Raw genomic sequence first — 23,318 nt, forward strand, 5'->3', positions numbered from 1 at the left:
ATAAACAATTGAAGACCTGAAATATTTCAGGACCTCTATAATTCAATTTCAGGATAAACTGAAATATTTAAGGACTTCCACAAATAATTGTTGAATATAAACCAAATAACTTCATGGAATGAATAAAAGAGACACATGATGTGCGTCAGTAAGGAGGCAACAGGGCAACAGGAATTGAACAAAATACATCTATAGCTAAACATCCAGTCGTCAAACAATAGTCAAGGGTCTATACTATATGACAAGTTCTAAAATTTAATACTAAAAGTATGTGAACAAATTCAACAGAAACTATTCAAGGTTTACACTGCCTCAGTGGTCTCGTATTCACCTTTAGTTGGGTCGTCATGAGTTCAAACTATCAGAGTCAAACCAAAGACTATGAAATTGTTTTTGGTGCTTCTTCATAAGGACGCAGCATTTAAAAGAAGTTAGAGCAAAAATTGGTCAACTGGGAGTCGTAAAATGTGTTCCTGTAGAATATCATATCTTCCTGCAGACTGTTACCTTGTATAATAGCATGTTAAAAATTCAGCATGTCTGGCTAGTACAACGCAAGGTAAATATTCATATTGCATTACTTGTTCTCATCCTGGAGATGCATTTAATTTGCTGCTGGATGTTAAACACCCAACAACCACCACCACCATCATCCAAGATCTCTATCAACACCAATGTCTGTTCCACATCAGCTGATACAATTGTACTAATGTCATACATTTATACATATAAACTTTAAGCCAATGTTTATCTGAAGGCACTGAAATCTGTAGATAAAAGGATGCATGTAGGTGAATCATACATCTTTATCAGCTCAAAAGTCAGTACTTTGGTACTAACATGATGCTTACATCATTTATATCATACCTTTCTTTTGTTTCTGTTGATAAATTAAGGAATGATTAATAAAAGGTTCCAGCTCCTTCAGGCAAAGTTGACCTTGGGTGGATTCAGCTAGTCTTTTTATGTCCCATTTTGGTCATAAAGGTCCACAGATGCTCCAAGTATTTACACATACTTGGCTTTCATTTTTTGGGGAATTGAGAGTAACTGGTAAAGGTAAATCAAGAAAAGCACTTCAGACAAACCAAATTTTAAAGTGAAATTTTCATGTTCTACACCAACAGGATATCTTGAAATCAATGATGATACAAATTCTTTTAATTTTATTTAATAATGCCAGTCTGAAAATTTTGAATGCTTATTTTACATGAAATACATCAAGATATGAAGAATTAATTGTTATGTCACATGATTGCCTATTAACCAATCAGACTGCAAGCATTTAATAAATATAACTTATTGATAGATGAACATTTTGTGTTTTTTACATTATAAAAGATCTGCTTGAGGACAATAGATTACTATAAACATGCTAGAAAATGTAATCCTTCATTTTTAAAAATATCAATTGCATTTCTAAGATGCTACAATGTTATATTCTAATCAGGAGAATATGTCTTTATTCCAGCAAATTTTATTTCCTTTTTACAGAACTCTAATGTATATAATGATTATCATACAACTATTATAAATAAATATAATACTCAAGGCAGATCCAGGATTTAAAGAAAGGGGGGGGGGGGGTATTGTTCTCTTCTTCCCCCTTGAATCCCCAACTGAAACTTATGAAGTGAACCATAAGATTTTCTAAAGACACATAGAATAGATTTTTACAAATAAAATTGACATTATCAAGCCATATACACTGTAAAAATCATTTAAAATCATCTCCAAAAATATAACTGGATGATCTTTGACAATGAACAATTTTTTGTACATATTTTTCATATTTGACTTTGTGAAAAGCAGATTATATAAAAACAGCGACATTTTCATAATTTAAAAAAGGCAGCCATTATGGTGAATTGATTTTTATTAAAATTATAATTCTATGTTGCCATATTGGTTTGAACAACTGCCTAGAAAATGGCTATCTAGCCTTGAAAATTAAAAGGTCAGTGAATTAATAGATAATAGATAACTGTTTACATTTCAGAAATAAATTAAAAGCAATTCTTTTTTCCAGCAACTGAAAAGATTGTTTTGTTTTCTTACAGGCATACTGAATTGCTGTCAACTATTTGCCCAACTACAACCCATTTCTCAAAAAAAATTCACTAGTTTTTTTTTTATTTTACAAAGAAAAATCTCTCATGTTTAACACTAAAGAAAAATCTTTCAATTTTTACAATAAAGAAAAATCACTTATGTTTAACACTAAAGAAAAATCTCTCATGTTTAACACTAAAGAAAAATCTCTCATGTTTAACACTAAAGAAAAACCTCTCATGTTTAACAATAACGAGAAATCAAAAATAACGAGAAATCTCTCATGTTTAACAATAAAGAAAAACCTCTCATGTTTAACAATAAAGAAAAACCTCTCATGTTTAACAATAAGAGAAATCTCTCATGTTTAACAATAAAGAAAAATCTCTCATGATTAACAATAAAGAAAAATCTCAAGCAAACAATTTGATATCCTATAATTACCTTATAGAATTTTATTGAGGGTCTACAAAATAGGTTTATCCTCCTTAGGATAAATATGCATGCTTGAATCTTTAATACTAAAAATTGAATGCAATATATTTATTGGTGTAATTTTAAAAGGTATCAGTTAAGATCCTACTTTCTAGATTTCTAGTTTTACATTCTCTTTCTAAAGAAAAAATTAAAACCATAAAATTCATATCAAAATTGTAAACAAGATATTGACTCATGAAGTACAAATTATAGTTGCGCTTAAACCAAACTTGTTTTTACATTTATTTTTTTTAAAGTACAATTAATAAAATAAGAGATGAAAAATTAAGGACAAAAATGTTGAAGAATCAGAGGGAACTGTAATAATAATTCAATGGGTGATACTGCTCTAATGAGTACTAATCCAAACTGACAGAAATAAAAATGTAGTAAAACTAATACCATGGTATATAATACAACAATGGTTGTTTTATATGAAAGGCTCACTACAAAAGCAACAGGATTCAAATTCAAGTAAAACAATACTTACAGCAATCAACAATGACTACATTAATCAACAACAAGCATTCTGAGAGTATTGCATGGCAATACATAGTCCCCTACCGGTTAAAAATTCATTGTACTGGAACAAAATGCTAACTTGAACTATAAGTTCTCATGGTGTAAACTATAAACAAATATCAAATCAATATCTTATAGCATGACGAAAAAAAGTGTGGAAAACTGATTATTTGCGCGAGTTTTTCTAGTCCGAGGACCATAACTCTGCACAAAATTATCAGACCAGAACAAAATTAGAACTTGATCTGTAACTCATCATGATAAAACTATATACCAAATATCAAATCAAAATCTTCAAGCATGACGAAAAAAAGTGCAGAAAACTGATTACTTGCATGAATCTTCAAAGTCCAAGAACCACAACCCGTCACAACATCATTGGACTGGAACAAAATTCGAACTTGATCTGTAACTGGTCATGGTTAAACTATATACCAAATATCAAATCAATATCTTCAAGCACGAAGAAACTAGAGGCTCTAAAGAGCCTGTGTCGCTCACCTTGGTCTATGTGCATATTAAACAATGGACACAGATGGATTCATGACAAAATTGTGTTTTGGTGATGGTGATGTGTTTGTAGATCTTACTTTACTGAACATTCTTGCTCCTTACTATTATCTCTATCTATAATGAACTTGGCCCAGTAGTTACAGTGGAAAATATTTTGTAAAAATTTACAAAAATTTACAAAATTTATGAAAATTGTAAAAAATTGACTATAAAGGGCAATAACTCCTTAGGGGGTCAATTGACAATTTTGGTCATGTTGACTTATTTGTAGATCTAACTTTGCTGTACATTATTGCTGTTTACAGTTTATCTCTATCTATAATAATATTCAAGATAATAACCAAAAGCTGCAAAATTTTCTTAAAATTACCAATTCAGGGGCAGCAACCCAACAACATGTTGCCTGATTGGTCTGAAAATTTCAGGGCAGATAGATCTTGACCTAATGAACAATTTTATACCATCAGATTTGCTCTAAATGCTTTGGTTTCAGAGATATGAGCCAAAAACTGCATTTTACCCTATGTATTATTTTTTTGCCATGTCGGCCATCTTGGTTTGCGGGCAGGATCATCGGACACATTTTTTAAACTAGATACCCTAATGATGATTGTGGACAATTTTGGTTAAATTTGTCTAAGTAGTTTCAGAGGAGAAGATTTTTGTAAAAGATTACAAAAATTTACGAAAAATGGTTAAAAATTGACTATAAAGGGCAATAACTCCTTAAGGGGTCAACTGACCATTTTGGTCAAGTTAACTTATTTGTAGATCATACTTTGCTGATCATTATTGCTGTTTACAGTTTATCTTTATCTATAATAATATTCAAGATAATAACCAAAACTGGCAAAATTTCCTTAAAATTACCAATTCAGGGGCAGCAACCCAACAACGGGTTGTCCGATTCATCTGAAAATTTCAGGGCAGATAGATCTTGACCTGATAAACAATTTTACTCAATGTCAGATTTGCTCTAAATGCTTTGGTTTCAGAGATATAAGCCAAAATCTACATTTTACCCCTATGTTCTATTTTTAGCCATGGCGGCCATCTTGGTTGGTTGTCGGGGTCATCGGACACATTTTTGAAACTAGATACCCCAATGATGATTGTGGCCAAGTTTGGTCAAATTTGGCCCAGTAGTTTCAGAGGAGAAGATTTTTGTAAAAGTTTACGGACGACGGACGACGGACGCAAAGTGATGAGAAAAGCTCACTTGACCTTTCAGGTCAGGTGAGCTAAAAAAGTGCAGAAAACTGATTTGCTGAACTGACAGATGGACAGACAGACGAACAGAGTGCAAACCTATAGTCCCCTTTGACTACGTCTGTATGGGGACTTACTACCACAGATATCACCAAATTTACAATTACCATTGAAATCAATCAAATCTAACTTGACAACACATGGATCTTCAGTTTTCCATAATTTTATTTAATATTTTTAAACTGACTCATTTTTTTTTCTCATTAAATTGACATGAATGCGTTCCTAAACTGACATTTTCTTTTCTTCAAACAGCTTCTTAAAGATAATTCCGATTAGATCTATGCATGAAACATTTTCCCATCTATCTGCTATGGCAATAACAGAAATACATTATTTTCATATATATATATTACATATTTCACAAATTAAATATAGTGTTTCAAGTTCATCAAATCTATAATTGAAATGTCAATTATAAAATTATAAATACAAATATACAAGATAAAGGATAAAAATATACATTATATAAATATACATCAATAATTTGGCCAATAAAAAAAATGAATGTTTAATTCTTCATCCCTCTAGTCAGGAAGATTTTTATTTTATTTTGTCCTCCTTGGTCAGAACTGAAGAGATGTAACAAAACACTGTACATTGTAAAAATCCAAGATGTTACTAAAAATGGCATCAGCGTTCCCAGGATTTTTAATAGCATCATGGTTAGCATGGCAACAATAAGAATTATGTCAAGCCTATCATAGTCAGACATATCCAAAAACATGGTTTTTTTTGCTACCAAAGTTATTTAAGAAATTTTGAAAATAAAAGAAACTGCCACATAAATTCAAGAAAAATCAGATAAACAATTAAAAAAATAAATGGGGAATGTGTCCATGAGAAACAGATGATGCCCCGCTTGCATATAATGTTATAAAGGGACATAACTCAAGAACTGTAAAAGTGACGCTACCCAAATTTATACTTGATCTGAGTTTTGTGGTAATAAGCATTGTGTATACGTTTCATAACATTTAGTTGAGGCAAACTTAAGATAGAGAACGGAAACGAATAAATCCAGCAATTTTTCTATTTTAAAAGGGGCATAACTTTAGAACGGTAAAAGTGACGCCACCAAAATTCAAACTTGATCTGTGTTTTGTGGTAATTAGCATTGTGTATAAGTTTCATAACATTTGGTAAAGGCAAACTAAAGTAAGAGAACGGAAACGAAAAATTCAGCAATTTTCTATTTGTAGAGGGGCATAACTCTAGAACGGTAAAAATGATGCCACCAAAAGTCAATCTTGATCTGTGTTTTGTGTAATAAGCATTGTGTATAAGTTTCATAACATTTGGTTGAGGCAAACTAAAGTTAGAGAACGGAAATGAAAAATTCAGCAATATTTCCATTTGTAAAGGGGCATAACTCTAGAACGGTAAAAGTGACTCTACAAAAATTCAAACTTGATCTGTGTTTTGTGGTAATAAGCATTGTGTATAAGTTTCATAACATTGGTTGAGGCAAACTAAAGTTAGAGAACGGAAACCAATTTTGGGACATACGGATGGACGTACGGATGTACATACAGACGGATGTACGGACGTACGTACAGACGGACAAGGGTAAAACTTAATGCTCCCTCCACTAGGGCGGGCGCATAAAAAAACAGATAATGAGTAAATAAGTATGGAACAACCAAAATTGATGTAAAATGGGAAAAAAAAAACAATATAAAAGAACTTTGATTCTATTGCTTTTATTCTTTAGGGTCACCCTAAAACCTGCAGCCTGGGATGAGAATGTAAATATTGTATGGCTATAAATAAATGTAGGCTATAATGAACAAAGCGTTTGAACAATACATATTTTACAGGAATCTATTTCATACTGAAACTGGAATCTTCTATCAAAATTATAAATAAATTTCTACATGCAATTGTTCAAGCATTGATTATTAATCAAATCCTGATTTTTTTAATTAACATACTTATGAAATACTCCTCAAACTAAAAGAACATATCACATAGTTTAAACAGTAGGGTTACAGATTGATTATCTTTCCAGACAGGTGCATGGACAGCTCGGCAAAAACCTGTCAAATTACTAAAGATGACCAATTCTATGTCCTGGTACTGTTACAGTCAATTTTTTCCACAGACCTTATCATTATTTGGGAATCTGCGACCCTGGACCTAAGAATTTGTAACACTTAAAGTATTTGGGAATCTGCGACCCTGGACCTAAGAATTTGTAACACTTAAAGTATTTGGGAATCTGCGACCCTGGACCTAAGAATTTGTAACACTTAAAGTATTGGCGTCATACAACGATCACTTTTCCTTTGTGGCATCGGATATTTTCTCTTGTGATGTCCAAATTTTATTGGAACTTCTGTGATGTCTAGTAATAAATATAATATATAAAGATATATATATCAGTGTACTCTTTCCTTTTGAAGTTAATTCACTAGTGTTAAAAATTCTATGACAGATCTTTCCTAGCATTTCGTTTCCAAAGGAATACAAATTAATGAGAGAAAGAAATACACAAGGGCATTTCAAGACCCAGAAGTTTGCTAACAGTACAAGAGTTCACTTTACACAGGTTTCACTGTTCCCTGGAGTAATCAATTATTACTATTGATTCCTCCTATTATTGTATGATTATAATTTATTTACAATGTAGATGAGAGAAAAATGTTTTCTTGAGTTAATCATTTCAACCTGAATTCAGGAATTTTTAGGTCCTTTTGTGTATTTAGTTATCATATTGCTTATAGTAGTTTGCTCAAACTAAAAATGGTTTTAAAATATCAAAAATATCCTATATTTTGTGGGGGAGTTTCCTAGGTCTTTTTTTGTTTACCTCCATTGGTAAAAATATCACTTTTATTTCATGTGTCTTATTTCTATAATCAATCAGAGTTTATATCAATGTATTTGTATGATGTTAGTTTCTATACTTGTCAACTTTTCCTGTATATCATAAATAAAAATATATACAAATGATGTTAGCCTCTTATGTATGTTGGCTATTTTTCCTTAAAATCTTAAAACTGCTTGGACTTTTTCCTAAGCATTGCATTATACATTTTGCAAAGTAATTCCTACATTTATCAATATTTGTTGAACAAATATATGTGAACTTGTACAGCTTGTAAACACTTGTTATTTCTAGTGTATTTTTCATGACATTAAAAATTAATTTCATGCCATACATATTAAAAAAACAAAAAAAACAAAAAACAGAGAGTCCCTTTTCACGACACTGGCTATTATAAATATCTTCATGCCTCATACCACATATTTATTTTTTGAAGAAGATGGCATTTATTTAAATGTTTCTATAGTGAATATCAACAGCAATTGTCCTAAGCCCATGCATACATCATGCCTAAAGCTGACAATATCTCATATATAGAGATTAATAAAAAAATTAACTAAGCCTCTTATGTGTTTATAGTAATTACAATGATGAGGAGATTTATATTTTTTTAATTCAGACAAATATGTATTTTATCATTCCTCACTTCATTTGTATCTAATATACATAAATGGGTGTCAATAAAATAAGTATATTATAATTCTTAAAAAGTAAAATCAACGAATTCCTGAAAAATTCAAGGTTCGTTGAATTAAAAATTTCAAGAATGAATAAAGATGATAATCATTTCATTACTTATTTTTGCCACTAAAAAAAGTTAGCGTCTTACATGGAAAACCTTTTTTAATCAACATAATAAAATTTTTATATCCATGAAATAAATGTACAGTTGCAGTGGCAACAACATAGGAATTCTTCTCATTAAAGACATCAAACAGATTCACAGTTAACAATTCATAGCACCTAAATGACCTTGACTGGTATTAACTCCAGACATCACAAGAGTAACGTCCCTTGTTCTGCATTTTCTTGATGTAGTTTTCAGCTTTTTCATTATCCATGTTTCCTTTCTCCATTAGAATTTTCAGGATAACATTATGTACATCTCTGGCCATATTACGAGCATCACTAAAACCAACAAAACAAATAATATAAATCAATTCAATTAAAAAATGTGGAATACTGTGGATTCATTCATTTTCGTAGGTGCCATTTGTGGATTGATAAAAAAAAATTATGTAGATACTTAATTTTGTGGTTTTGTCCAAGTTTGCATACTATCATATTTGCATGTTATGAAAATTTGTTTTTCGTTAAACATTTAAATTTGTGGTTCATCATACCCACCGTACCAAATCCACAAAAATTGGTAGCCAACGAATATTATGAATCCACATTAGATGACTTATCTTTTTAAAATAATACAAACCTTTTCATACACAAAATAAACCAAATCAAACTGGAGATTGTCAAACTCATGGAATGATTCAAATAATAGATATTTATCATATGAAAAGTTATTTAAATTTTTTATGGTTGTCTGTTTACCATGACCATAGTTATGTGACTCCCGGCTAAAACATGCATTGATCATTTCAATACTAATCCTATGAGGGAGTTATATATTCATGGTAGCTTTACTCTTTGATTTTAATATAAATAAATGAATCCAATGTTGCTTACACCAGAGACATATATACAATTATATATATGTCTCTGCTTACACCAATGGCAGGCCACACATGCAGTTCGTTCTTATGTTGTACTGTTACACCACTGTCCCAGGTTAGGGGGAGGGTTGGGATCCCACTAACATGTTTAACCCCGCCACATTCTATATGTATGTGCCTGTCCCAAGTCAGAAGCCTGTAATTCAGTGGTTGTCGTTTGTTTATGTGTTACATATTTGTTATTCGTTCATTTTTTGTACATAACTTAGGCCGTTAGTTTTCTTGTTGGAATTGTTTTACATTGTCATTTCGGGGCCTGTTATAGCTGACTGTGCGGTATGGGCTTTGCTCATTGTTGAAGGCCGTAGGGTGACCTATAGTTGTTAATTTCTGTGTCATTTTGTCACTTGTGGAGAGTTGTCTCATTGGCAATCATACCACATCTTCTTTTTTATATAATACAAAAATAATTTTAAAAGCATTTTAGGATTTTACAAAATAGACCTAATTGTATTGAATTTAAGTCCTTTTTCTAAATAAATCTATAATTTTCATAATCACATGTTACCTTTTGCTAAAAAAGTGACCAAAAAAAAACAAGTTTTAGATATTTTTGTGGCTATCTTCGGTTAAAAAGTTCTTCATTGGTTGCCTTCTGATGTACTCTAATGTTCTTTTGTATTTTTGGAAATTTAATAGCAGATCTTTGATTTTTAATATTTTTGTGGCTATCCTCAGCTAGAAAGTTCTTCATTGGTTGTCTTATGATGTATTCTAATTTTTTTGTTTGTAGTTTATATGGAATTTGATGGCATATCTTTAATATTTACTCTTAGCTTTTTTAGACACAGGTCAATTTAGAGATAAATGTATGCACATGTTCATTGTTGTAGACTTATCTTATGGCTTTTCTATCTTGTTAGGTTGCTATCTTATTGATGTTTAACCCTTTAATATCATCTTTTATTCATAAGGTCCACAAATACGATACAATGTCCATTTTCTGTCAACTGAATGGTAATTTCTTATACAATGAATAAAAATCCATGCTTATATCATTACAAAAAGTGCAACCATTGCATCATGTTTACACAATATGCAGCAGTGTTTCAGATTGACAAATGTAACAGATACTTCACAGCACAAGAAACATGAGAAATCACAATTCACACACATTACATTACACATGAAAAAAAGTTCAAAGAAGGCATTGTTAATGATTGTATGTTCAATAATTTTATTCATTTGTCATTTGACATTTGTGAATATTTTAAAATAAATACATAGATTTATAGCTAACACACTCAATAAACGTCATACTTTTGGTATCTAGCTGAATTTTGTCTCCAAATGACCTAAGATCTGCTCCGAATAACCTTCTGATGCCAAGCAACAATCACTTTTTAATTGTGACGTCAAATTTTTTAAATTGTGATGTCAAATTTTACAGGAACATGTATGATTTTATGAATGACTGACAAAGGAGTAGGCTGAAAAGTGACGTTTTGTGGCATATTTGATAGATTTTTCATATTTAAGCTTGAACTTAGGAGTCTTTAATGACCAAATCAGTTCAAATATTTTACATAAACTAATTGAATCAACTGAAGAAGACACTTAAGTGTTCAAAAATATAAAAAATCTTTCATCAGATATACTTCAAATTTTAGGCCAAAATAATCCCTTACCGGACCTTCTCCTTTGCATACGAGTGTAAATATGTCTTTTGTTACACCTGCTGCAATATCTAAATTTCATCAAAGGTCAATGCAATGAACTCTGAAATGGCATTTAACATGAAATGACCTGTCGGATGCACATGTTTTTGTTTTTGTAAATTGAATTCCTGCACTAAATATTGCCAATCACATATAATTTCCGAGATACAGAAATAATTTTGAAAATTCAAATAATACACCTGTAGCATGCAATGATGTCAAGGTCATATGATATGTACCTAACAGACATTAACTCATACACTTCAAAAATAAGAATTTAACCATTTTTTCAGTGAATTAACAACTTTAAAAATACTCATCAAAAAAACAATATGTATCCATGGAAGATAGAATCAGGCATGCATCGTCTTTTTTTTTTTATTATTCAAGTAATTCAACATTTATGGAACAAAAACAGTTTAAACATTGAGAGATGACATAAGTATACAAGTGTAAAACACATAAGTTGACTTTGTTACAACATTACAGTTAAGTTACCCAATAAATTGGTCTTCAGGTGCCCTAATGGATTTTCACAAATCAATATAAAATGTTTACTGTTCACAATTTATTCATCAATGTGCACACAAAATTTTAAATTATTACATCCACAAAACAGGACAGTAAATGAAGATGTGTTTCAAAATCATCAAAAATTTCTGCAGTTATGCTATGTCACAGGGACTACCTTAACAGAAGCAAACAAACATTTTCACCTAAATCAGTGTGTGTATCTAACGACAGACCAGACAATCAAAAGTACTAATTGTACTTCATTTGTTATTAATATGCAATTTAAACATTTTAAGTCAAAGTTTGTTCATAATACTATCCAAAATGGGAGATTGAAAAATTATCAAAAATCATAAAGGGCAATCAATATCTATTCAAACATTCAATATCGATGAATTTTGATATTTATCCACTCTTGACAGTCTGAAATACTAGATAATTCTTGGATTATAAAGATTAAGTTCTATGGAATAAATTGATTTATGTTCATCTTTAAATACAGCAGACTGTCTTATATTTCAGATTCTGAAAATAAAGTGTTTAAATAAAAAAAAATTCTAACAGCATAACTCACTTACCCACACACGTAGATGTGTCCACCATTTTCTAATAACTTCCACGTCTCTTCTGAGTTCTGTTCCAATAAATGTTGAACATATACCTTGTGATCCTGGTCCCGTGAGAATGCTAGGTGCATCTGTGTCAATGTACCATCTTTCTCATATTCCTCTAGCTCATCATGATAGATAAAGTCCTCGGCTTTGTGGCGACAACCAAAGTACAAAACAGTGTCTCCTACTGGTTTACCTAAAATTAAAAAAATTACATCTATATTTATCATTTATACTTAATCATTTTGACTTTTCAGTTCTTTACAGGGTTCATCTAGAATAGATATCTTCTCATACTATGTACATATTTGTAATTATGTCTGGTGGAATCCATTATGACAGTAAATTTTAGTGTCAATTGACAATCATAGCACATAATGTTTTTTTTTTTGGGGGGGGAATGAGCTGTTGTTTGTAACTTCATATTTGACTGCAGAATGCTAATTTTAAAGTAAAACTTGGTTCTACCCTTATACAAAATAAAAGGCATACATGCTTCAACAACTTTTAAATCATTTTTACAAATCCTTTTAATCGCATTAGTAGAAACTAAAATGTTTTTGAATGAAAATCAAATAAAAAACTTCCCATTCTACAAGAACCAACAGTAAAAATTTAGTAACAGAATAAACTATGTTTAAGTTGCCACTTTCTTTATATGCCTGTCCAAAAATAGGACCCTGTAATTCAGTGGTTGATCTTTAACAACTTCACCCACCGCACAGCCCAAGTGCAAGGGCAAAACCGTGGTGAAAGATTGTAAACAAACATGCACTGGAAGGTAAATAGTAATAACCGATTCTTAAAGAACAAATTAAATACCCCAAATCATTTAACAACTGTTAAGGAAAAGTTTAACTAACAAATGGGAAGGCATGGAAAATGTAAAAAAAATATCATGGCTCTATCAATTGATTTACTTTTCACATGCTCCACATGCTCTGTGCTGATTGCTTATCAATGTCACAATCTGGTAAACTTCAGCAACAATCTCGAAAGTTAATTAGCATGCAATCAACAATTGCTGGATGAAATATTATTTGTCAATAATACTTTATAGTTTTGTAATAAATGTTAAATAAACGTGCATACAGGACTAAGTTCAATTTATATGCAATAATTTACATTACAAGAAACTCGTTTCATATGACTTTAAAACATTTGTTTTTTATATCAATGAATGTAGAAAAGAATACTAAAGAGTTTTACTGTTGCACTAATGCAATAATATTAAATGTATTTTCAATGATACAATTTTACAATGGTTTTACTAATGGCAAATAGATATCATTAACCAGAATATAACATTACCATCTCTCTTTGCCACAAATCTTTCCTGTATAAAGCCTCTAAATGGAGCTAACCCTGTTCCTGGTCCAATCATGATCACAGGAGTGTTTGATTTGAATGGTAATCTAAACTGTGACTTTCTGACATAGATTGGGACTCTTGGTTTGATACCATTATCTGGTTTCTTCATTTTAAGCCAGTTAGTGGCGACACCTCTCTGTGTTCTTCCCGTCTTAGTCTTATATTCTACGACTACAGCAGTGATATGAATACTTGTGTCATGTACCTGCAATTCATAAAGTATTTTTACATAAAGAAAATACTTGACTGAATATTTGCAAAATGTCAAACTCTTACTATACATATTTAAAATCAAGTTTCGCCAATCCATATATACAGATAAGCACAAGTCCTTCAGCATGTAACAGATTATTATATTATTATTGAGGTCACTCCAGTTTTTGGTGGGAATCATCTTGCTCAGTCTTTAGTTTTTTTATGTTGTGTTTTGTATACTGATGTTTGTCTTTTTAGTATTTTTGCCATGGTGTTGTCCGTTTCTTTTCAACTTATGAGTTTGAATGTTCCTTTGGTATCTTTCGCCTCTCTTTTACGGTTGAATTTGTGTACTTCATATTTTCCTTTATGCAGTTCAGAGAGGAAATGCTTTCAATTATTGGATACAGTCCAATTTAAACTTAAGAAAATCCAGTTAATAAAAAACAGATACTTGATTAAAATCTAGTACAAATTTACTTTTAATATCAAAATTTAACAAATTTTCCATTCAAAATGTGCATCCCATCAAAAATTAGAACTTTCAAAAATAGTTTTAAGTTACAAGAAATATAAAAAATCTCATCTAACCCCATACTCACCTAGCCCCAAAGTCAAAATAACTAAAAATTATGTAGTTGTTCCAGAGAAAGGAAATAAATATATATCCTGATATCCCAGATGAGGTGTTTAATCATACCTGCCAACTTTTGAAAATCTCCATGGGGGTTTTAGTGCGTGACAACAATTTCAAAGGTTACAATTTTTTGAGGCGTTTTTGCGTGTGCTGTTTTGTGCTCTAGAAAAAGTGCAATATCTTTTTTTATATGGTATACTGATGATGTCAGCTTATAAGCTTTTTTCTTCTTTTTATTTGCATGATTCTAGTACTTATATCAGTAGAAGAAATGAACATGTAGCTAGAATACATGTACCAGGATATATTTTCTTGTGAATGTGTAAGAATATTAAATGATTGTTGACTTTTCCCAATTTAAAATTATGCACAAAGAAGGACATTTATTTGGTCCTTGTGAAAAATAAAGCATGGTACATATTGTGCTTTCAATTATTTGGTAATTTAATCAGGTTGGAAACAACCCCTCAAATGAGGGGTAAGCCCTCAATGTAATGACTATCCCTTTTATGAGGGGTATATTTCAAGTGACAAAAAATATTTTTTTGTAAAAACCACTTCTAAGTACAAAAGAGCACATATTTATATTATTTGATGAAACTTTCCCTAAGGAACTATACATCTATCTGGAATTATATGGTCAAAACATGTCCAAGAATTTTGTAAAATACATGGACTTATATCTTCTTTATTTTTAAAAATAAGTGGATCCCTCTTTTAGAAAAGTTGTTCATTAATATAATTAATTCTCCCCCTTTTAAGTTAAAAAAAGCTAAGTTTTTCTTTTTTCTTTTATACAACAACAAAAGTGACCCCCTATCTGGGGGACTGACTCTCATTTAAGGGATATCCCTCATTTGGGGGGTTGTTCCACACCTGTTAATTACAAGAATGATAACACTGTAGTGTAACTTACAGTAAGGGTAATGTCAATAAGCTACTATTTATTATGTTTATGGTAGTACTGCATCATTGAATTTTGTCAATCAGCCATGCTTTTACTCTTAAGCTGTGCAAGAACCTTCTTGAAGATGAAGATTCACCTGCCATATTCACGATTTTACAATTCTGACAAACACAGAGGAATCCAAACAAGTTCAAAATTTAGCATGTCCAAATAATCATGAGAGAGAACCATTTTGATTGGCTTATTAACTTGATCATGAGAAACACAGATTTTGATTGGCTGATCACGATTGTCTTCCCTTGGGAACAGTTCAAAATCGAGAACATAATTTTTTCGTGTAGATTTTCACAAAATCGTGTTTTAGAGCTTTTTTCACGATCACGATCGTGCAATCGTGACAAGGGGTCAAAATCGTGTAGTACACGCCTAAATCGTGAAAGTTGGCAGGTATGGTTTAATCCTTAAAATGTCTGCAATCTTTTTCACAAAAAATCTTACGAGTAAAATCACTCATAAGTCATGAACATTTCAGTATAACTTACGATCAATTTTAGTTGTAAGATTTTTTGTGAAAAGAGCCCCTGAAGTGTAAAATTGTAAATCATGAGTTAGGAAAACATAATAGACCAAAATGTACTCATTAATGATGCCTCTTATAATTCCTACCTTAGGTGAGGATGAGATGGAATAATATCTAGCTTGTAACTTTGGCAAAAGTTCACACAAGTGGTCAATTTCAGGTTTCAGTGACGGCAGATCTTCTAATACAGCTAAAATATTACGATGGTCCTTTATTATCCAATCATTATATAGTTGCTGGAAAAAAAAAGAATTGGAATATAGCACTTCTGATGAGAAATTAATTTTTCAGATGCACATATGGTGCATTAAGTTAATGTCAGTATCTTGTAATTTTTTATGTATATCATTTATTAAACAAGCATTCTGAGAGTATTGCATGGCAATACATAGTCCCCTACCGGTTAAAAATTTATTGTACTGGAACAAAATGCTAACTTGATCTATAACTTGTCATGGTGTAAACTAAATAACAAATATCAAGTCAATATCTTTAAGCATGACGAAAACAAGAATGTGTCAATTGTACACAGATGCCCCACTCGCATTATCAATTTCTATGTTCAGTGGACCGTGAAATTGGGATCAAAACTCTAATTTGGCATTAAAATTAAAAAGATCATATCATAGGGAACATGTGTACTAAGTTTCAAGTTGATTGGACTTCAATTTCATCAAAATCTACCTTGACCAAAAACTTTAACCTGAATCTGGACAGATGGACGAATGAACGAACGAACAGATGCACAGACCGAAAAACATAATGCCCCTAGGTGGGGCATAAAATATATGCTACTCATACCTTTCCTTCTGCTGTTGAGGCTGTCATTTTAGCAAGGAATTCTTTATCTTTCTCCTCTCTTGCATATTCTACCATTTCTTTTAGCAACAAAACACGTGGAGGATTTGTAACGTCCAAATAATGAGACAGCGCCGTACGATAGGAACAAGGGCAAGGGAATGGATGTTTCTTATTGGCCTCCTCTGAAAAATAAAAATTTTCATTGGAAAGAGATATTAATTATAAGATAGAGCTGTATGGACTGAACTAATTCTGCAGTATGGCTTCCTCCGAAAAGTAGTGTTCATTGAATATCTACAACAATCATTAGACAGTGCTATATTGACAGACCAAATTTAGGGTAACAGATGTTTCTTACTGGTTCCTCTTAAAGAAAAATGTGTTAATTAAAAAGTGATAAAACAAAAAGATGTGAAGTTATGTATTCCTTTGTGAAATAATTGTCATAGGGTTTACGGTACTTTTATTCAAATCTTCATGGTACATATTCCATTTGAATAAACAGATAATGAAAGTGAGGTATTGGTAAGACCTGTAGTTTCAGGTTACCAGAATCAAGGTCATTTAATGTCCCATTGCAGGACATAATTTCTGTCGCTTTCAAACATACCCTTTTCACCAGTGGCAGAATCAATCTTCTGCCCTCCATCCACGTAGACTTACCTTGCAGATCCTTGGCTTCCTATTGTATCAATTGTAAATTTGTTCTCGTCCTGAATATGAATGAAAATAATTGACACTGGACGTTAAGCAAGCAACAATCAATAAATCAAGAGAGGTACCGAAGGACTATCCAGGATTCAGTGTCTTCTGGTTAACATGTCTTAGCACTACAATGTTTCTACTTCAAAGAGCTCTGGCCATTCCAAAAGACAGGACCAACCATCCATAATACATACTGATTTTTAGATAGCACCCTGATTAACTTTATTGGCACCACAGAATTATGTACAAGACATACCATCAACATTTGTAAGTGTGAATATTGTGTCCAGATCAACTTCTAATCTTTTGCCGATTTCTTCTACGATTTCTGAGTCGTTTACAGGGTAGACAGCAACATGATCTCCTGCCTCATATCTAAATGTAAGAAATATAAACACAATGCAAAGTTTTTATGTCTACCTTATGAACTTATCAGAGCAATTTCAAATTCATGCTAAAAATGTTTCAGATTTTAAAAAAATTTGAACAATTTAAATATGCATGATACTCCGTATTCTTTCAACAATTATTAGCTACACTTCATAATTGGACTACTTTTTAAAAAGCGGATCCATAAAAAAACAAACATGGGACACAGGAAGACACTTTGAAATCTCAGCTATGGATGGGTGTTAGAGACTATTATGTTCAGTGAATATGTAAGAGAAGTTCTAAAATTGCCTCTATAGGTAGTTACCCCATTTCCAAAGTTCCTTCCCTGGATACCATGTATGTTTTAATGGAACAGCGCTAAAAGCGTTTCAGATTTTAAAAAAATTTCAGAAATCTAAAACTGCATGCTCTCCAAATCTATAAATAATTATAATGCTTTACTTCCCAATAGAACTTTTGTAAATGCAGAAATTATTGAGTGCATTTCTTATTGCAATTTTTGAAGAATGGAAAAATATTCGATATTAATTATTGCAATTTCAGGAAAATCTGCTTACAGATATATATATATTAAATCTAAAATGTGAGTTCTTATTATTGTGATACTCACTCAGTCTTATTATTCGCTATAAATAAATTCCTCGCAATAGTTTCTAAATTTACAGTACTAACAACAGGTATATTCATAATAAATAAATTTTATATTCAGAAGCATCATAATTTTAAAGATTGTGTATCAAACCAAGTATACAGTTGCATCAGTATTAAAAAAATAAAAAAAAAATATATATAATTGCATTTTTTTTCTGCTAAAAAAGGTGGAGTATACTGTATGTTTTGAATAAGAATAGTAATTGATTTTAGAATCTATAATATCAAAATGTACCTGATTTTAGATCAGTAATATCAAATTCTATATGTCAACAGAAATCATACCTGATTCTAGATCCAGTAATATCAAATTCTATATGTCAACAGAAATAGTACCTGATTTTAGATCCAGTAATATCAAATTCTATATGTCAACAGAAATAGTACCTGATTTTAGATCCAGTAATATCAAATTCTATATGTCAACAGAAATCATACCTGATTCTGAATCCAGTATTATCAAATTCTATATGTCAACAGAAATAGTACCTAATTTTTGATCCAGTAGTATCAAATTATATATGTCAACAGAAATAGTACCTGATTTTAGATCCAGTAATATAAAATTCTATATGTCAACAAAAATAGTACTTAATTTTGGATCCAGTAATATCAAATTCTATATGTCAACAGAAATAGTACCTAATTTTGGATCCAGTAATATCAAATTCTATATGTCAACAGAAATAGTACCTGATTTAAGATCCAGTAATATCAAATTCTATATGTCAACAGAAATCATACCTGATTTTGGATCCAGTAATATCAAATTCTATAGGTAAACAGAAATAGTACCTGATTTTAGATCCAGTAATATCAAATTCTATATGTAAACAGGATCTATCTCCTCCTTTGTGTAGTTCTCTGTTTACTCTCACTGGAGCTAAGTATGGATTCTTCGCATCATATGGTCTGAAATTAAGAAGTGAAATTTTGTTTTTTAATATTATATAATTTATAGATTTGTTAGAGTTTTTGGCAGCTATAATATTAGTAGAAATTCAGTTTCAAGTGGAGAAAACCTTAATATGGAACAATTCAACAAATATATATATAGAAATTGCAACAACTGACATTATTTGTAGAAAGACTTCGCCAGTTTTGTAACTGGATTATCTCCATTACCCATGTCTATTTTCCTTCAAAGATATATTTTGAGGGGTTACCACAAAAATTGAATAGAGAGTAACCGTTCAGTGTTCACAAAGGCCACTCCAAATTAAATACTTGTTCTTCAGACTTTTATCTACAATAAATCGAGGCGAGCAAGCTTTTTTTTTTTTTTTTTTTTTTTTCAGGAATGAATACTTTAGCAAGTGATACCTGACATTTGGTGAGAGGAAGCATATTTAATGTTATACTACAAAGGTTCAGTCTTCAAGAGCCAGAAATAATTTTCAGCACCAAAAAAAAAAATATTTTCTGCGAATATTGGAGAGAGGCTTAGGTGACAATACGTTACACAAGAAATTCTAAACTTACAATTTCTGATTAATAAATGATCCCAGCCTAGCTATTTCTCCTGTGTATATCTTTTCTTTAGGTATATCTTCATTGATTGTCACACTGTACTGTCTCACACTAAAATATAAATAGATAAATGGGGAATGTGTCCATGGGACACAGATGATGCCCCCGCTTGCATATCATATAAAGTTATAAAGGGACAAAACTGAAGAACATTAATCAAAGTGCTTGTAAGCACCGAAGGGTAAAGATTGTTTTAATTTTTTCAGTGAACATTGCATTGTATAAAGCATTGGTTGTAGTTGATTCAACTACAATTATGGACAAAGGAAGATAACTCCAATTTTTAAAATTTCTTTTAATAATTACATCATTGATATTTTTAGAACAGATATTAGATTCCTATTTTTCCTTTTGTAAAGGAGCATAACTCTAGAACGGTTGAAGTGACACCACCAAAATTCAAACTTCATCTGTATTTTGTGACAATAAGCATTGTGTATTAGTTTAATAACATTTGGTTGAGACAAACTAAAGTAAGAGAACTGAAACAAAAAATTCAGCAATTTTTTCATTTACAAAGGAGCATAACTCATGAATGGTAAAAGTGATGCCACCAAAATTCAAATTTACCATTTGGTTGAGGCAAAATAAAGTAAGAAAACGGAAACCAATTTTGGGACGGACGTACAGACAGACAGACAAGGGTAAAACTTAATGCCCCCTCCGCTAAAGTGGGGGCATAAAAATGTGAATATGCCTACTAAAAATCCATATAGGTGTCAGACCACCAATTTACCCACTCTTATTTAGAACGTATGTAAATGGAGCCCTTCCCTGACAAAAAAAAGTGCTTTTGAAGTCATTGTTGACTTAAACATGTTAAACTAACCAACAAATTTGCAGATGTGAAAATTTGGGTGAAAGAGAAATATGTTTAGACCATTTTGAGCTAAAATTTACTTGTCCATGAGTTTGCATTACAAATTGAGGATTAATGCGTTTCAAAGTATACTAATTTAAGATTTCCAGAAAACCAGGTGATATTTTTAGTGGTACTTGGCTTCCAAACAGTTGTTCTTCGTCACAAGACTTTAAACATGGTTTGAAAATTGGCATGTAGAAAGGTGATACATGTATGATTCAGGATATACCTGATTTCTATGATGTTTAACATAAGGTAAAATAAAAAGAAAGCTGTGAAAATTGCAAAATTGGTTGAATAGATAGGAATTTAGTATTGGTGGTCTGACACCTAAAGGAAAATAAATTTGTTATACAATAATAATGATAATTGCAAACTTAGTTTACTGACCGACTTATATTTTCAATTCATTGATACAAAGTCATACCTATTTCATTAAAATATGTACTTTAAAAAAGGATGATGGATAGCTGTTTAATGCCAGCAGCAAAATAAAAGCATATTCAGGATGAGAACATGTTGATGTTACTTGTATTATGAATATGAACCCTGCTTTGTACTACAGACTAAATGAGCTGGATTTTTAACATGCTAGCTCACAAGGTAAAAATCTGCTGGAAGACATGTCACTCCATTTGAACACGTAACTGAGTCCAAGCCGAACCGGTCTTTGCTATTACTCCATCTGCTGCATGCGTAGCGAAGAAGACAAACAATTTTTTTATTCTTCCATTGGTTTCTTCTTACTTTCTTACAAAGTCTAATTAGGACATTTCAATTGAAAACAATATCTCTGTCAATCTATGTTACATACATATTAATTCACTATCACAACACAGACATATTAACAATTTGGGGTATTTAGCTGAATTTGCTCAAATGACCCTAGATCAAGCTCCAAATGACCTTCTGACGTTATGCAACACTTTTTAATTTTTACGTCAAATGTTTATATTTGGTATGCAATATTTTGCAGGAACTTGTGTGACTTTTAAGTAATGGCAGACAAATTTGCATACAAGTGTAAATAATGTATGTTTATTGCTATCTACAAACACAGGCTAAATATGTAAATAACCCAACAAAAATAAGAGAATATAGCTATAATATTTTGTCATTATACCGTATATTAGTTTATTTTTGTGTTGGTAGCTGGGGCAGTTAAATCTTTGCTGTGTTGATATTTTATGTTTTGAGTCCTTGTACAGTGCATTTAAATAAACAGGTAAATGTCTGTGTAGGCTAAATTGTGCTTTTAAATGTCTTCTGCAAAAATTAGACTACAGGAAAATTTCCTGATATATGGTAATATATAACATATTTGACCTAGAATGTAAAATTTGGGTCTAAATACTAATAACTCTGCCATGTTTGTATCCTATACAAACCTTCCCTGGTCCCCTGTAGCCTCTACACCAAAATGTTCACATACTGCAGGCCAAAACTTCTCTCTCCAATTTACAAAATCTTCCTCTATGCTGCGAAACACGGGAAAAAAGGTAAAATAAATACAGAGTGAGAAAATTAAGCACTACAAATAATGTATTTAAAGTCAGGATATTCTATGAGTCCTAGGCTGAATCCCTTTTTCAGATCTGAAGAACTCAAAGATGCATTCTATCTACTAGGTCAAGTCATCATTTCATTGTTTCAAAATAGTTGACTAAATTTGCATCTTTTCCAAAATACTATGACCAGAAGACTTGCATGATGAAATAGGTCTTGACATTCTCACTGTTTTTCACCCATCATTGCTAGAAATGATGAAGACATTTGAATGGTTGAATTTAAAAAAAAAAAAGCCACAATGAATTTACAATATATTCAAAAATATTTGTCAAGAATTGGTATTTAAAGAAAATTATTTAAACATTATATAAGAGAATAGAAACGTTGCTGGTTGAAAAGTTTCAATGCTTTCCCTGGGAAAGTATCTGAATACTTAAACACATTAAGTAAAGGCTGAAAGCCATGTCTATAAATATGGGGAGCTTCTGTGGCCGAGTGGTCTAAGGAGTTTGTTTACAGTGATCACTAGCCTGTCAACACAGAGGGTACAACTCCAATCGTAAATGACTAGAATTGCTAGTTTTCCTTGTGAAGGTCAGTAGTTCTCTCCTGGCACTCCCACTTTCTCCGTGAATAAAAACTGGTTGCAATAATAAGACCAAAAGTACCGAAAGTGGCATTAAACATCAACAATCAATCAATCTTTAAGAAATTAAGACATGTATGTGACAGATCTTCACCACATTGCTACTTACTTAGCGTCATCATCACCCATTCCAAGCTCAAACACACGTGTACCGCCAAGCTCTTCTAACCTTTTGTCTACATATTTACCCATGGCATTATAATGTTCATATGTTTTATTTCCTAAAGCAAACACCTACAATTGAAAAAAAATATATAAATAGGACAACTTCACATTATTATAATGAACATTAGTTTCATTTTGTCTCTACATATATATTTTTTTTTCTTGTCCTGGTGAGGCTGATTAATATGAAT

At 31.3% G+C, this 23,318-nt stretch overlaps 1 protein-coding gene and 1 long non-coding RNA gene across 7 annotated transcripts in view; both read right to left on the reverse strand.

The window, feature by feature from the left end:
- Positions 1-1,151: 1,151 nt before the first annotated feature.
- Positions 1,152-4,343, reverse strand: LOC127712463 (uncharacterized). The gene is made up of 2 exons (XR_007987093.1): positions 2,358-4,343; positions 1,152-2,286 (listed from the first exon to the last, which is right to left on the reverse strand). It is a non-coding gene; the product is annotated as an uncharacterized LOC127712463 (long non-coding RNA).
- Positions 4,344-4,980: 637 nt separating this feature from the next.
- The window catches only part of LOC127712459 (NADPH--cytochrome P450 reductase-like), a 36,896-nt gene continuing 18,558 nt past the window's right edge, over positions 4,981-23,318 (reverse strand). For 4 of the 6 annotated variants that reach the window (XM_052218898.1, XM_052218901.1, XM_052218899.1 and 1 more), the window contains 10 exons: positions 23,072-23,196; positions 22,196-22,285; positions 19,898-19,996; positions 19,211-19,327; positions 17,628-17,746; positions 16,667-16,848; positions 15,952-16,101; positions 13,487-13,751; positions 12,143-12,371; positions 4,981-8,791 (listed from right to left, as the gene is read on the reverse strand). In XM_052218898.1, coding sequence (XP_052074858.1) covers positions 8,647-8,791; positions 12,143-12,371; positions 13,487-13,751; positions 15,952-16,101; positions 16,667-16,848; positions 17,628-17,746; positions 19,211-19,327; positions 19,898-19,996; positions 22,196-22,285; positions 23,072-23,196 — 1,521 coding nt within the window. In that variant the 3' untranslated portion in view covers positions 4,981-8,646. The remainder of the gene's footprint in view (positions 8,792-12,142; positions 12,372-13,486; positions 13,752-15,951; positions 16,102-16,666; positions 16,849-17,627; positions 17,747-19,210; positions 19,328-19,897; positions 19,997-22,195; positions 22,286-23,071; positions 23,197-23,318) is intronic. The other 2 variants (XR_007987092.1, XR_007987091.1) reach the window with 2 other exon arrangements.

This window comes from Mytilus californianus, unplaced genomic scaffold (assembly GCF_021869535.1).
Source record: "Mytilus californianus isolate M0D057914Y unplaced genomic scaffold, xbMytCali1.0.p SCAF_8, whole genome shotgun sequence".
Lineage (NCBI taxonomy): Eukaryota > Metazoa > Mollusca > Bivalvia > Mytilida > Mytilidae > Mytilus > Mytilus californianus.